Consider the following 15,893-nt stretch of genomic DNA (forward strand, 5'->3'; position numbering starts at 1 on the left):
GTATGTATGCATGTTATGTATGTATGTATGTATGTATGTATGTATGTATGTATGTATGTATGCATGTTATGTATGTATGTATGTATGCATGTTATGTATGTATGTATGCATGTTATGTATGTATGTATGCATGCATGTTATGTATGTATGTATGTATCAGGGTTTCCGTTGTCCGGTAATTACCGGACATTGGCCGGAAAAAAAATGAAATGTCCGACAAAATTAAATCTCTCCGGTCAAATTGTCCGATTAAAATTACCTAATAATCCCGCCCCCCTAACACAATCTGAATTGGAGAATAAGCCTAAAATGTATAAAACAAAAATACACCAACCTTTGGCTATGTTATAAAGGAACAGGCTCTACCGTTTGAAAGTTATTAAACAACATCGCATGCTGCATTTCAAATAAAGCGCACGCCTAAAACGGCTGTAATATAGACCTAAACAACGAACGAATGAGTGAGACGTTTCAAATATGGCCAGGCCCAGGCAGACTAGCCGTAAAAGCTTTTTTCAGAGGCCAGACGCGACGACGGACGATGGTGAATCAGGAACGCCTGAAGCCTCAGATGTCCAGACAGCTCCACCACCACCGGAGAAAAAGCAGAATCGGATCAAAACGAAGCAGCGAAGTCGCCTTGCGGAGAACAAGGTTACGCGGCTTATGCGCATTGCAAGTTGTGGAGAGACACTAGCCGCGTTTCCATTAGGCTACCCTTCAAATTGCGCAAATTGAAATTGCGAATTAAAAATACGCACAATGGAAACACGTTAATTTCGCAAAAACTCCCGTTTATCGCAAGAACGTTTTTATGCTCGCATGAGGTGGTTTTTCAGGCAATTCGAAAAAGAAATATTTCGCAAAACTGCAATGGAAACAGTTTTTGCGCATTTGCAGTCACCTGACTTAGAAGACGCGGTGTGTTTGAGGTCCATGTATAGCTACGCAAATAATAATAATTTTATATTATTTTATTATATTATAACATTTAATAAGCTATATTTAGAAGACGCTTTTATGCAAAAAAGGAACAAAGCTGAGTGTGGAGCGCGCACTGCATGGCACGGAGGCGCGGGCGTGACCACTTGCATTTTCCTATTAACAGTGGAAACAACTTAAAATACTCTATCATTTCTGGTCATACAGAAAATAATAATACATTATTCTCAACTACTTTTATTTGTGTAAACTCACAATAACAAGAAAACGTTGTGCTTTTGTAAAATAAAATAAAACAATCAGACGCACTTTCATGATCTCCATAAACTGGAGCGCGAGAACTGAAACAAAATATAGCCTATATATGTAGGCTAAAGCTTGAAATGTCCACTTTAAAACGAACAAATTCGAATCGAAAGCTAATACCTTCTGATTATGTACCTAATCCGTATGAAAGGTGCATTTCTCTCTAAAAGCGCATCTGCTTAACAGCGGAGATGGAGATGTGATTTTAGCCGACACTTAGAAAACAATAGTTTATTCATAATATTAATGGCTCTTCTCATTCAGCACTGCGGGAAAAACATCAATTCCAGGTTCTAATTTGGCCTTTGAAAACCAGTAAAATCGACATGTTTTTCATATTAATTTGTGAATATTTTAAATGTTTAATAAAGGGCCAAAAAGTCATAAACAAAAATCAGAAAATGCGTCGGTTTTTACTTTTTTTTGCGCAGCAGTTTGTGTAGCCAGTTCAAATTAAAATTTTGGTGTTCAACTTTGCGTTTTAAAAAGACAACAACCGTTAATTTTTCGTTTTTCAATTACGGGTTAAAAAAGGAAAAACGAATGGACAAAAGTAGCCTACATGGATCGTTTGGACAGAATACGAGACAGAGTTCTTTATTAAATTCATAAAAGAAACAATAATTAGCCTATAGGAATACTGGATTCTAAATCTCAAATAAATGCCACAATCAAAACCTCGGAGCAGAAATGAGGGCGAAACACCCAGAAACTCTGTGTCGTTCGCAGTACAAGGGTCTTTCCCTAATGCTTGGATAACACGCCACGTCTCCTTCCATTAATCATAATAATAATGTCTAATGCGGTGGCTGTGATATTATATAAACCAACGTCTGTTGCCGTGATTTTTTAAATGACTTATCGTGAGAGAAAAAAGGACGTTTATCGCATATAACATCGGTTAATGGAAACGCCGTCATTTCGCAATAGTTTTTTATCGATATTTAGATAATAGCGCAAAACATTTGCGCAAATCTGTAATGTAAATGCGGCTATTTACACCGCGAGATATTCAGATATTTTATGTGGGGAAGGGGGATTGGTTTGTTAAACTATGAATGTGAAACCATAGTAAAAACAATTGGCGTTGATTGACGCCAATCGGACGTTCATGTTTTTTTTCCGTCTATTTGAAAGTTAGGCTAATAAACATGTTGCATTCTATACGGCCTGATTATGTCATTTTTTAAAGTTACATAGCCTGCCTCCAGTTTTCCTCAACTTGTCTAATTAAGAGGCAATATTTGACCGGCATATCATCAAAATGTCCGGAAAACGAAATCTCTGCCGGTCACTTTGACCGGCACCATTTTTTTCTAGCGGAAACTCTGGTATGTATGTATGCATGTTATGTATGTATGTATGCATGCATGGTATGTATGTATGTATGTATGTATGTATGCATGTTATGTATGTATGCATGTTATGTATGTATGCATGTTATGTATGTATGCATGTTATGTATGTATGCATGTTATGTATGTATGCATGTTATGTATGTATGCATGTTATGTATGTATGCATGTTATGTATGTATGCATGTTATGTATGTATGCATGTTATGTATGTATGCATGTTATGTATGTTATGTATGTATGTATGTATGTATGTTATGTATGTTTGTTTTGTATGTATGTAAAACAGAAACAGTGAATTTGATCTAAGGCAAGCCATAGCGGAGAAAAGAGAGCATCTCTCAAATATAACAGTGATACAGAGGGTTCAGAAGAGGGCCATTTAATTGGCAATAAAGGTTGTTGGAGTGTCTATAATGGATGTGAATCTCTCCTGTTATCATGCTAATAAAGGTCAATATGCATGTCTCTTCAGGCACTCATTTCCAGCGTGTGATCCCAGATGATGGACTCCCAGCTCAAAACCCCTCAGAGGTGAAGCGCGTTGTCTTCTGTACAGGGAAAATCTATTACGAGCTCACACGTGAACGGAAATTACGCAACATGGAGAACTCTGTGGCTATCACTCGCATTGAGCAGGTACCATCATCTTCAGTAGACAATCAACAATGCTTGCTTGCCTGCGTTCTTTCAGTAAAGGCCTATATAAAACGGTGGTCTGATTCACGCTTTTGCTCCTCCCCAGCTCTCTCCTTTCCCGTTTGACCTGGTGAAGGCTGAGACTGAGAAATATCCCAATGCTGACCTGGTCTGGTGTCAAGAGGAGCATAAGAACCAGGGATACTATGACTACGTCAAGCCCCGCATGCGCACCACCATCGAACGTGCCAAACCTGTCTGGTAAACTCTCGTCTTCTCATATAGAGCTGTGACACTCCAGTTGCTCTATATTCTCACAAATCATCACTGTGTCTTTCTGTGCACAGGTATGCTGGTCGTGAGCCTGCCGCTGCCCCAGCCACTGGCAACAAGAACACCCATCTTCTGGAGCTGAAGCGTTTCCTCGACACTGCCTTTAACCTGGACGCTTTCAAAGACCACATCTAAATCTGTCCTTCAATCAACAAAGAATACAAAAACTCACAAATACCCCATTCATCCCGGCAACCAAATACACTACACAAAACCATTTTAATCATCCCATGACTAATAGTAATACATCCCATGACTAATAGTAATACAGTTTCTCCTGTGTTAAGTATCAGGTATCTGAAATTTTCAGTTCATGTTCATTTTAAGTCTTTGTCACCATTGTTGCCCAGTTCAACAACACCAAAATATAATAAACCACAGAAAACACAAATTCTCTTGCTTGAGCAAATAAATAACCAGCACAAATTTGAATGGACCTAATGTATTTTCAACCAAAGCACTGTTCCAGTCCTATTAAGAACTTACAGTAATCGGCATCTTGTCTCCAAACTCACTTTTTTCCTAAGCTTTCATGTAGGGTTGTCTTTATTTCTGTATGCTTCTCTCATCCCAACTCTCAACTGCTCTATGGCTTTAATTTGTATGTTTGTGTTTTCTTTTTATTATTTTGTTAGAATAAGGGAGAATTTTGGCACATACATTTGCTGTTTCATTAGTGGTAAAGATTGTAAAGTAAGTGGAAAAAAGGACACTTTATTTAGACTTTTGCACTGTTTTCTGGTAAGAAGAAAAAAACAGTTGGTTCTCTAAAAGTGGATGTTGCAGTTGTATGATTGTATTTATGTAAAAATGACTTTGTATTCAGGGGAGGAAAGGCTCGATGTCAAAATCAGGACAGTGTGGAAAATTCTTTGCGGCACCTTTACATGTACAGTATGCGCCTCTGTTCTCATCCAGTATCATCTATAGATTGCATTGTATACTCTGCACATAAAGATAAAAATCCCTTCATAACCATCCTAGCCATCTGATAACTTGTGCCATACAGCCCAGCAAAGCAAGACAGAATTACACATTTGTGGTCATTCTTTTAAATAAAAACCAATGACATCTTTTAGGGTTTTTTGAAGAGAAAGCAAATTATTTTATTTATTTTGTTTTTGAGGAATCCGGTTCTTGTAACGGTTTAGCTTCATACAATAAACTCATAATCTTCTCAATTATCTGAAGTTGATCATTTAATACTAGTTATGAAAAACTGGATTGTCATATCATAGGTTGTGTCATCCTCATACAAATTTCATGCCATTGGTCATAACCAATGGCATGAAATTTGTATGAGGATGACACAACCTATGCTAATATAATCTAGATCAGTGGTTCTCAACAAGGGGCAATGACCCACTAGGGGGCCTCAGCCTTTTAATATTGTGTTGAACTTAGTCAAAAAGCCTGAAGAAGGCTGCTCTAGATCCATGGTTTCACCAAACAACATGATGTATTGTTTTTATATATTAATAACTAAAATCAATGACATATATATATATAGAGAGAGAGAGTTTAGCTCCAAACCTAACTAAACGCATCCTGATCTAGCTAATTCAGTTATTCGGGGTTATTTGAAAACTGCTTGTTGGAGCAGGGTTGGAACTAAACACTTTTTAAGTTTTAAAGTATCACCAAGCCAAAATTGGTCGCATTTCATGTTAACAGCAGCAATACACACGCCTTCATGCCGCATGCACAAATGCCCAAAAGCGCATGTCGATTGTAAATTCTCAATAAAGATATTCATTGGTTCCTATTTGTGTCTTTCAAAGCATCGACACGCTCTGATTGGACAGATGCAGCTTCGTGACGTCCCTCTCCTGTAATTATATAGCTTAGCGGCCTTCATGCGGTCTTTCCTCCGTTCCAAGGCAGCCCGTGACACACGGTTAGCGCGCTTCAGCCCAGCATCATCTAAGCGCAAAATATTCTAAAGCCATGGCAAGGCCTAGAGTTTTCTTCGATATCACCGCCAACGGCAACCCAGTTGGAAGAGTGGTTATGGAGGTAAAGTTCCTCGCAATAATTTCACCTTAGCCGTATTGCAAGAAATAACTCCCTGACATTTTTCCTGCAAGTCGTGCTAACGCCTTTCTTGAGCGGATCTCATCGATAGCAGCATGCGCTAGGCTACTGAATGAAATGTGCACCTAAACCCTACTGTGTTGCATAACTTTAATATCCTTGTACCGTTTAAGTGTTTTTCATTTCTTCTAAACAAATCTCATGATTCAGTTATGCTTAACCTGTTTGTGCAATTACCTGGCAAACCAATGTAGCAGCTAGATCCATTAACCTAACGATGTTACACTCCCGGCCAAAACTGCTTGCTGATTGTATTCTATTTTAAGGCCATGTTAAAATTTGCGGCATTGTGCAGCGTACAGCAGTGATGTTGGGAATCTGCCAGCATAGTAGGGTTTTAATGTTAGACTCCATCAGTAGTCGGACTTTAAACTGTTCTTTTCCATAATGACACTTTGAGGTATTTATTTGCATAAAACTCATGTTGTTGTTTTATCGCTTTGCAAGTGAAGTTGCAATACTAAGCACGCGCCGCACTAGGCCGCTTTAATAACCCCACTTGGTGCTGCTTGTACAGCACGCTTATGTTCTTGACAAAGGTGCCGACAAAGGTTACAGACATAACCCATTTCTCATACGAAGAGTATTACATAATGAACAGAAACTGTGCGGTTCCAGCGCTTGCTTTGGGAAAAAAACTGCAGAAATATGGAACGCATTGAATGGATGGGCCGCTGTTCTTTTGTTTAACCCGGATTTCCTGAAGGCGACTTTATTTTGCTCAGTCCAAACTTCAGGTTTACGCCACAGGGAAAGTCAAACAATTGCGACAAAGTTATTTATCTTAATTTTTGTGTGTGTGTGTTTTTTTTTTTAAAGTAGCAAATCCCCTGTCCGCGGTTCTCGCATCCTGCAATCTCAGGAAAGATGTTCTGGAAAGTTCGCCGTCTGGGGTGGGACGGAGATTTAGATACACTAGCCTCAAGTCTCCTTTAATTACCAGCGTTTTTTCCTTCATGCAGTTGTATTTTTTAGTTTAACTAATATTAAAGTTAAATTAGATTAGGGGGATTTAAAGAACGCGGTGTTTCACACTCCTTGCGTTAATAAAAGTGTTTTCTGAGCGGCCATTTTAGTTCTAACTTAGTCTAGTAAAACTGTCACAGAGTGCTCATAATAAATCCTAACCACGCGCGTCTAAGATGTACTGTAACTACAATTTATGCGAGCAAAACGATGTATAATGTGCTGCTCTGCCTTTAATGCTTTAAATTGAACAAACTTTAGATAATTTTCGTCTTCCGCATTGGTGCGGTTTTACTGGAGGTGTTTGTCAGGCTGCAGTGCGGTCACGTGAAGATGGTCCACACGAGCTTGTTTCTAGTTTGTTGCATTTACTGCATGACGTAGTCACGCATTTAAACACATTATTGCAGCTGCAGTCATTTTAAATGTAACTTTTTTTATATGTTTAAAATGTTTAATGTTTAAAATGTTTATTTATTTTTAACAGCTGAGAGCTGATGTTGTGCCCAAAACTGCAGGTATTTATATACATTTATTACTTTTTCCCATGTTTTTTTATTAATTTTTTTGTACTCATCACCTGTCTGTCATTTTGCAGAGAACTTCAGGCAGTTGTGCACAGGTCAGCCTGGCTTTGGCTACAAAGGATCCACCTTCCATCGTGTCATTCCCGATTTTATGTGCCAGGTATGAAAGATTGGGTTAGTCCCAAAAGCGTTCTGTGATCTTAGTTGGCTTTTGACGTTCGGTTCTAATCTTGAGACCTTTGAATACAGGCAGGTGACTTCACGAACCACAATGGAACTGGTGGCAAGTCCATTTATGGCAGCAAGTTTGAGGATGAGAACTTTACCCTGAAACACACTGGCGCTGGCTGCCTGTCCATGGCCAATGCTGGCCCCAACACCAACGGTTCCCAGTTCTTCATCTGCACAGCTCTTACTTCATGGTGAGCAAAAGAGTTGTGAATTACCATGCATTAAATCACTCCTGGATCCATGCTGTGGAGTGTCTTGTCCTGTCCTGACCTTTTCCCTCACTGTTTCTTTCCGCCAGGCTGGACGGCAAGCACGTTGTCTTCGGACAGGTTGTGGAGGGAATTGATGTCATCAAGAAAGTGGAGGGTTATGGTTCTAGCAGTGGAAAGACCAGTGCCAAAATTGTCATCGCTAACTGTGGCCAGCTGTAAACGCCTCTACCACTAACATTCACCCAAACCCTAGTCTAGTCCCCCTCAGTACCCTTTCTTAAATCCCGCAGCTAACCACAACATTCCTATCCAAGTTCTACAAACCCACCCACTCCCCCGCCCACACCACCACATCCTTCAGTCCATCTTTGTCTGAGTTGCCTTTTTTGTTTTCATTTGCAGATTAAGTCCTGTAGGCCTTTAATTTGTATCAAAGTCTGAAAATAAAGGGGAACAATGTTAAACGTGCATCTTTCAATTTCTTTTTTTTTTTGCTTGAGACTTATTTGTGTGTATTGTTACTTCAGATGAATATGCAAGCCACCTTTAGAGCTCTTTGATTTTGATCTGGCTTTTTAATGAACTTTTCTGATCCAGCGCATAAATCTAGTAATTGGTGAAGAAATTTAGTTAGGAGTTCAGCTCTGTAACTGAATGTCACAGCAGTTGAGTTAACAGACTTTCTCCCCGGGGAACTTTTAACTCCGTATATTCACCCCTTTAAAGCCACACAATGGCATTGTTTGAAGAACATGTACATTTAGAGACCATGGCTCTTTTTATACATATTTGTGTACATGTACATTTAGTGACCATGGCTCTTTTTATACATGACTTTATTTCTTCCATTGGAAATTGATTGGACCATGTTATCATTTGCTAATTGCTGTGTGTGACAGGTTGCTGTAGGGGAGAGATTGTCCCACTGGTGCACATGTTACCAGAGAAGATATGTTGGGAGGAGTTAATGTTTTTGAGTCAAAAACACAAGGGATCACTTTTTTTTCTCTTTTTTTAAATGTAAATTTTTTATTATTCAGTTATAAATGCTGCAATAGGCCATAAAAATAGTCTTTTGATTTCATGATGACTTTATGGATGTAACCTGAACCTTTATTTCTTAAGATATCAATAACAATGCTGAATGACACTACATTTAATAAGTAATGATGATGGCTGGCAAATGTGAAATCTTAGCTGTGTGAACATCCAGTGCCAAATTAAAGTGACCTCATTGAATATGTAACAATCACCAGAGCTTGCTTGGCCATATCAAGGCAAATGCATGTTTGTCATTGTGTTGCATAATTTGTCTTTTTGAATCCATCTTACTAAAAAACTATGTATATGCACAATGACATTATTAAGGACCTTCAAAATGTTTTGACTTCATCTGCTTATTCAAATAGTAAAGGTGTAAGGCTACTGCATCGTTGAATGATGTTTAAGTACAGTAGGAATTGATTAAAAATCAGTAGAAGTGGGTTAGATTTGTACATCTCTCAATAAACCTGCTCATGGAGGCCATTCAACAATCTACAATCTGTCGCCCTTATGTTTAATTCAGTTCATCAGCTCATTCGGTGAGTGCTCCATGACCTGAAATGAGCTGCTCTGTATTCTCTAATATTGTATACTCTCAATATTCAAGAATGTAATGGTGTCAGGTCCAAATCACCTCAACCCCGGTAACAAAAATATAGTTGTAATTGCTGTAAAAATGCTTTTATGCCACCTCTGAACAACTATAAACACTGTGTAAAGAAGACATCTAAATGCGACTTCAGTGTAAATTTGGCAAAAGACACAGGAGAGGTGCAGTACTGACAGACTTCCAGAAGGAGTGTTTGGAAACGCCAGAGACGAAGACAAGGCTCAGCAAACTTGTTCACCCGACAGAGGGCGCTCGAGGCTCGATTCAAACTTTTGTACAGATTTAAAGGTGCAGGAAAAGAAAACCAAAGCCATTGTGCACTTCAGCATGTTTGCATTATTCTCTCTCTCTCTTTTTTTCTTTCTTTTTTTACTTCTACACATTTTAAAAGCAAATGAATTATAGCAGTAACTCTAGTAATTTGACCTCGTAATGATTACTTCAAAAATACTTTGAACATTACCCGTGTCCGTTATGTATCTCGCTAAATTCTCATTCAGAACACGTAATATTAAAAAAGTTCAGAAAAGTAATATTTCACACTCCGTTCCATAGATGTCAGTGAAGAACCAGTCCCTTTAGGACCTCTGATCGGGATGGCACACTCCCTGTCCGCGAGGGCCGTCGGGTTGCGCGCGGCAGGACAGGTTCTTCTCGCAGTCGCAGCGGTCCAGTCTCCGGCGGAATTTGGCGCGTCCCCGCAGCAGGCAGACCTCGCCCAGAGCGGGCACGCGCTGACACCTCCTGCCAGTCAAATACAAGGCGCAGCACAGACCCTCCTCACAGTCGCGCGAGCGCACGCACGGGGACATCTCGGGCACTGCAGGCAAAATCATTTATATATGATTGGGCAGTAAGGAATGAGGGGCAGTAAGGAAACTAAATGAACCACAGCAGTCAAACCAATAAGATTTTAATGCTTTGAGTTTGAACAACAAAACAATACCACAATACAACATAGGTTCCATTTTAGATCCAGGGGAACATGGAAGGGAAAAAAAGATAGAAAATGCTCAGGACAGTGTGATTTAATGAACGCAATTTCTACAAATATCAACTTTTTAATTATCAGTTGTTTTCAAAATGAAATGATGGCACAGGGTGGAGACTGACTGTAAGATCCCAGTAGGATTTTTTTTTTTCTTATTGAAATCTAACTTCCCTCCATCTCGTGAACTCGGATGTGCGTCATTGCTTATGTTGCACGAATGCCCACTACTGGCGGAACTCGTGCATTAGGTTTAAATGAAACACTAAGCCCTTGATCACTTGGAATTCACAATGGAGCTGGTTTATTATTTAACCCCCTTTTTTACTTATAATTTTTTTATGCACCATTCTATATGTATATAAGTTGTTGGAGAAAAATAACCCAGACAGCAACATAGAGTTGGCCCAGATCTGGCCCACATCTGCTACACGTGGATTCCACACGGCCCAGTTGTGGGCCGGATCTGGGCCAATGTTGCTGTCTGGGAAAATTACACAAATGAAAAAAAAATCAATAGTATAAACTTTAACTGTGAATATAAGGTAGCTACAAGTATTATGCGATTAAATCTCAACATAATTAATATATAATGCACTATTATGCGATTAATTCTCAAAAGAATTAATATAGCATACACTTCAGTTGCGCGATCTGCTGTGACGTCACAATCAAGTTGATATTATGGGATATATAGAGCTGCTTGAAGTGTACACTGGAGTAGATTCGCTCCCTCGGTCAAAATCGAGGGGACGAGGGTCTGTCCATATAACCTTCCCACATCAACTTCATGAAGTGTAACGTTAACAGTAAGCACATCAAAATGGTTACAGGTATTCCCCTGAGGGGAAGTGCTTAGGGAAGTTTGCAAGCGCGTGTCTAAAAGTGGAGTGGAACTCAGTCTTCATTAGTTTACTTGAAATTTTTTATCATCTGAAATGTGCTACGATTTATATTCCAAAGTGACATACTATAGCCTAATGCAACATGACATATATAACGTCAAATAAGCCAAATGTAGACACTTAAAAGTAGACACTTCAAGGTTTCTATATTTTTCATGTCTGTGTGAGATATTTTACCCTGCTGAGTTTTGGTTCTTTTTTTGTTATGTGCTTCAGGAAGAAGTTCATGGAGACCGAAACAGCAAGCATTTGGTTTCTTTATTTTAAGAAAGTACAACGTTTTGCTGTCATTTTGAAGATACACAAATAAAAATAGACCCTTTACTATTTTGAATGATGCATTACTCTTATCTGAAAGAGTATTTTAAGTTGTTTCCGCTGATATGATCCGAGCTATCGCTCCGGCGCCTCATGCCCACACACATAACATATCAGTTCTTTCCACATTGCTAACATGACTTGACATTGCAGCCTCTTATGAGACAACTAAACATTGAAAAGTTGTTTGTTACTCAATTTAATTTGCCTGTACAATATGTAGGCGGTGTCACTCAGCATGAGCATGCATGGTGTTATTTCAAACACATTTTATGCGTATGTGACGGATGCTATTTTGAGTGGAGATTGGGACACAAGAAAAGTACAAATCCTTCTTTACATGATAAATAATAGTTTAGCATCCAGATATTACACCGTGACTAACGACTCATTCATTGAAGCGATCATGCCGAATGAGAGATATGCGAGCAGTTTAAGTTTCTCTTTAAATAAGTTTGTTATAGTCTTGGCTTTTAAAATGGGCCAAGATGTTGTTTGTAATGAATGTTATATATATTTTTGTATATATTTTTCTTTCTTTTCTGTTTTGAATAGGGATTTCAGCAATTGTTGTGCGTGTTTGTACTGTCTTTAAAATAGTGTGATATCGCCCATCATCCCCCCTGCCCTCTGAGATATCAAAAAATATACCCTCGGCCATCAAAAAAATCAATATTGGGTGATCACTATTCTTTCTTCCCACATATTATTTTTGATTTTTTGGTAACACTTTACAATAAGGTTCATTAGTTAACATTAGTTAATGTATTAACTAACATGAACTAACCATGAGCAATACATTTGTTACTGTATTTGTTCATTTTTGTTAACATTAGTTAATAAAAATACAGCTGTTCATTGTTAGTGTTAGTTCACAGTGCATTAACTAATGTTAACAAAATTCTAATAAAGTATTAGTAAATGTTGATATTAACATTAACAAAGATTAATAAAGGCTGTATAAGTGCAGTTCATTATTAGTTCATGCTAATTAATAAAGGCTGTATAAGTGCAGTTCATTATTAGTTCATGCTAATTACTGTAATAAAGGCTGTATAAGTGCAGTTCATTATTAGTTCATGCTAATTAATGTAGTTAACTAATGTTAACTAATGAACCTTATTGTAAAGTGTTACCAAATTTAGGCTAAATGTTAAACTTAATATGAAAATTGATAACCAGCCATTGCATTGTCCTAGTTTATCAATGCATTCTTCGGAACTGTTCATTTTGAGTTAACAGTTTAATAATTAGTATTTTTAACCACAGTTGTGCTGTAGATATATCATGTTGTTGACACAGCAATGTTCACCCGTGAAGAGTTTTTACAGAAATATTATGTCTGTCCTGAACTTGCAAGAATGGGGAAAATGTCTAATAGTAATCAATACCTGACCAAAAGTATAATCAAAAACATGACTTTAAGTTATACAAAATAAAAATAAAATAAAAAGCAAGAATAAATAATTCTCTCTCCTCACCTTTTTGACTTCCTCGCCCATCCAACTGAATCTTTGTCTTGGCAGCATTTTGCTGTTTTTTCTTGGAGCCTTTGCATTCAGGTGCCTTGTGACAGACAATCATTTTAATCAGCCTTTAATTTCTGAAAGAATGTCCATTTAATGAACTTGAATATGCTGACAGAAAATTGTGATTGTGAGTTTGATATCAATGATATTAAGCTATCCAATGAGGCATGGTCAGACATAACTTCAAATATAGTGCTGAATCAAATTGGCAGGAATATCTTACTTTTGAAGTGGTGCATTCTTGTGAAGCTTCTCTGATTCCTTGGAGACCTGAGGTTCTTCTAACAGAATTATGGGAATTTGCAACTGTGTCACTCCGTAAATGTAATATTGACTGGAAGAGATTGTTGAGCTCATGTCAAACAGACTTTAACAAAAGCAATTAAAAGTTTTGAAAGTGCAAACAAGTAATGACAATAAGCACAGAAATCTTCTTTTATGACACTACTTGTGTGTTCATTAGTTCCAACATAAACATATGAAGGCACATAAAAACGTTTTTAAGGGTTTAAGAATGTATATTCTTACCTCTTGAGAGTTTGTCATTTCTCTGGAGGAGTGTATAATGTTGGAATCCAGGCACTGTACTGCAGAAATAAAAGACAGCCAAAACATAGCAATAATTGTCAGCATTGTTGAATCAAAACTGTCCTGACCACAATGAGCCTGTGTGCAAGAGCAAGACCTTGAGCTCTAGTGTGGAAGAGCAACTTCTCCCGTGTTTTAATGGACCTACGGCAATTACCCAAATTAAACGTTGAGGGAAAAAAAGAAGAGAAGAAAGAAAGGGTCTTTCATTAGTGGTTACTTTCTGAGTGTTCTAATGTTTATAGTCTCAGCTCATGTAGGAAGTGTGTAGTGCATTGCAGTGGCAATTAAGGCAAATTATGGCCCGTACGCATAACAAACATGAAAGCTTGGATGTACCTTTCATGGCACGTGAATCCACATAGACCCTTTACACATGTAACACCTTTGAAACTTGTTATGATGAAAAATTTGACATCCTCTAAATGACAGCCATCATGTAACCGCATCAGTAGACTCGGATGTAAGTTGCTTCCTGCAACGGAACAGATGATTATCTACACCTTGAATGCTGGCTTAGGGGGGGAAACTCAAAATCCATGTTTCTCACCGGACTAGGAGGTAGATGATAATAACAGTGCCGATCTCTGCCGGTTTAGGCACTAAATAAAAATGTCTTGTTCAGCTAAAACATTTATGTCATGTCAACTACAGATTTATTGTTCAACAAGTTATCAATTAGTAACAAGTTGCTTTAATTTGTCATTACCTAATTCTTACATACAGCTTTACATGACTCACCTATGTGTTTGTCTGCCCGTCTTTCTCTCTGTCTGTCTATCTGTGTATGTCTTTCTGTCTGTCTGGTGACTTGAAACAAAAACAACTATGACCAAATTTATTAAATACACTAAATAGAACTAAACATTATTCATTCCGAATTACAAATATGTACTTATACAAATATGTCCTCATAATGGTTTAACCAAAGGACATTTTTTCTGTAGTTCAATCAACATTTAAAATACAATTTGTCTGAATTTGTTGGATTTTTGTTTTACATTGTATGTCTATCTTTTTTTTTTAATTATATATATATTTTTTTAACTTTTCCAAGAAACGTCACCTATATTCCTACACTATTACTATTACCCTTTCAGTATATTAAATGATTCCTGTCAAAACTGGTTGTATGTTATGGGGACCAAATGTCCCCACAAGGATAATACCAGTCATTTTTGACCTTGTGGTGTGGGGACATCTTTTAGTTTTTTTGTCACCATGAGGAAAACAGCTTAACATTTGAAAATGTAACAATGCTGAATGTTTTGTGTTTAGGGGTAGGATTAGGGGATAGAATATACAGTTTGTACATTATAAAAGCCATTATCTTAATGGAAAGTCCCCATAAAACATGGAAACCCAACATGTGTGTGTGCATGTGCTTGTGCGTGTGCATGTGTGTGTGTGTGTGTGTGTGTGTGTGTGTGTGTGTGTGTGTGTGTGTGTGTGTGTGTGTGTGTGTGTGTGTGTGTGTGTGTGTGTGTGTGTGTGTGTGTGTGTGTGTACTTGTGTGCATGTGTGTGCATGTGTATTTGTGCTGAACATAGGGCAGGTGATGGAAGATCACCCACCAGTCTTCAAACCCTCAGGCTGATTTATAAAAGCCAGCCATGTTCAGATAGACAGAGCAGAAGCAGACTCCAAGCCCTTTAGCATAAGCACATTCTTCATCTCAGTGTTATTTTAGTATCATAAATATACTATTATAGTTTTTGTTAATATTTTTGAATCATTTATTTTTATATTTCTGTTATTTTTAATTTGAGTTAAAGTTGTATTCATTTAGTTGTGTGTTTTTGTCAAATTAGTTGTATATACATTATTTTTTTTTTAAACATGCATGTATAGTTTTTATTACGTTTTAGTTTTTAGTTTTAGTTTTAGTTATTTTAGTACTTCAACTTAAACTAAATGAAAACGAGAAATGCAACAATAGCTGAAAAAAATAATTTATTATGGTTTTAGTTCTATTAATAAACCTGATTATGTGTGTGTGATCTTGTTTTAACTTACACTGTGAGGACCAAATGTCCCCTCAAAGATACTACAATATAAAAAATGTTTACGCTGTTGGTCCGGCACTGCAAGGAAAACAGCTTATAAAACATAGTAATGGTTTTTGAAAATGTAAAAATGCAGAATGATTTTCTTTGTGATGGGTAGGTTTAGGGGTAGAATTAGGGAATATACAGTTTGTACAGTATACAAATAATTATGTCTACATAATAATATAAAAACAAGTTTGTTTGTGAGTGAGTGTGTGTGTGTGTGTGTGTGTGTGTGTGTGTGTGTGTGTGTGTGTG

The 15,893-nt window shown here is 37.6% G+C and overlaps 3 protein-coding genes across 5 annotated transcripts in view; 2 read left to right on the top strand and 1 right to left on the bottom strand.

The window, feature by feature from the left end:
* Positions 1-4,756, top strand: part of ogdha (oxoglutarate dehydrogenase a) — a 70,193-nt gene extending 65,437 nt beyond the window's left edge. For all 3 annotated transcript variants that reach the window (XM_082187729.1, XM_082187727.1, XM_082187728.1), the window contains 3 exons: positions 3,079-3,242; positions 3,349-3,503; positions 3,590-4,756. In XM_082187729.1, coding sequence (XP_082043855.1) covers positions 3,079-3,242; positions 3,349-3,503; positions 3,590-3,710 — 440 coding nt within the window. In that variant the 3' untranslated portion in view covers positions 3,711-4,756. The remainder of the gene's footprint in view (positions 1-3,078; positions 3,243-3,348; positions 3,504-3,589) is intronic.
* A 674-nt stretch (positions 4,757-5,430) lies between these two features.
* On the top strand, positions 5,431-8,073 carry ppiaa (peptidylprolyl isomerase Aa (cyclophilin A)). The gene is made up of 5 exons (XM_082187806.1): positions 5,431-5,591; positions 7,123-7,153; positions 7,234-7,322; positions 7,412-7,584; positions 7,692-8,073. The coding sequence occupies exons 1-5, from the start codon at positions 5,523-5,525 to the stop codon at positions 7,822-7,824; spliced, it is 495 nt and encodes a 164-aa protein (XP_082043932.1). The 5' UTR covers positions 5,431-5,522; the 3' UTR covers positions 7,825-8,073.
* Positions 7,740-14,341, bottom strand: LOC309512287 (dickkopf-related protein 4). Its single transcript, XM_082187808.1, has 5 exons — positions 14,329-14,341; positions 13,528-13,586; positions 13,223-13,333; positions 12,952-13,036; positions 7,740-10,079 (listed from the first exon to the last, which is right to left on the bottom strand). Exons 2-5 carry the CDS (start codon positions 13,543-13,545, stop codon positions 9,838-9,840), a joined length of 456 nt encoding a protein of 151 aa, XP_082043934.1. The 5' UTR covers positions 13,546-13,586; positions 14,329-14,341; the 3' UTR covers positions 7,740-9,837.
* Between the last annotated feature and the right edge of the window lie 1,552 nt (positions 14,342-15,893).

The sequence above is a fragment of the Leuciscus leuciscus genome (assembly GCF_965113295.1).
Source record: "Leuciscus leuciscus genome assembly, chromosome: 13".
Taxonomy (NCBI): domain Eukaryota; kingdom Metazoa; phylum Chordata; class Actinopteri; order Cypriniformes; family Leuciscidae; genus Leuciscus; species Leuciscus leuciscus.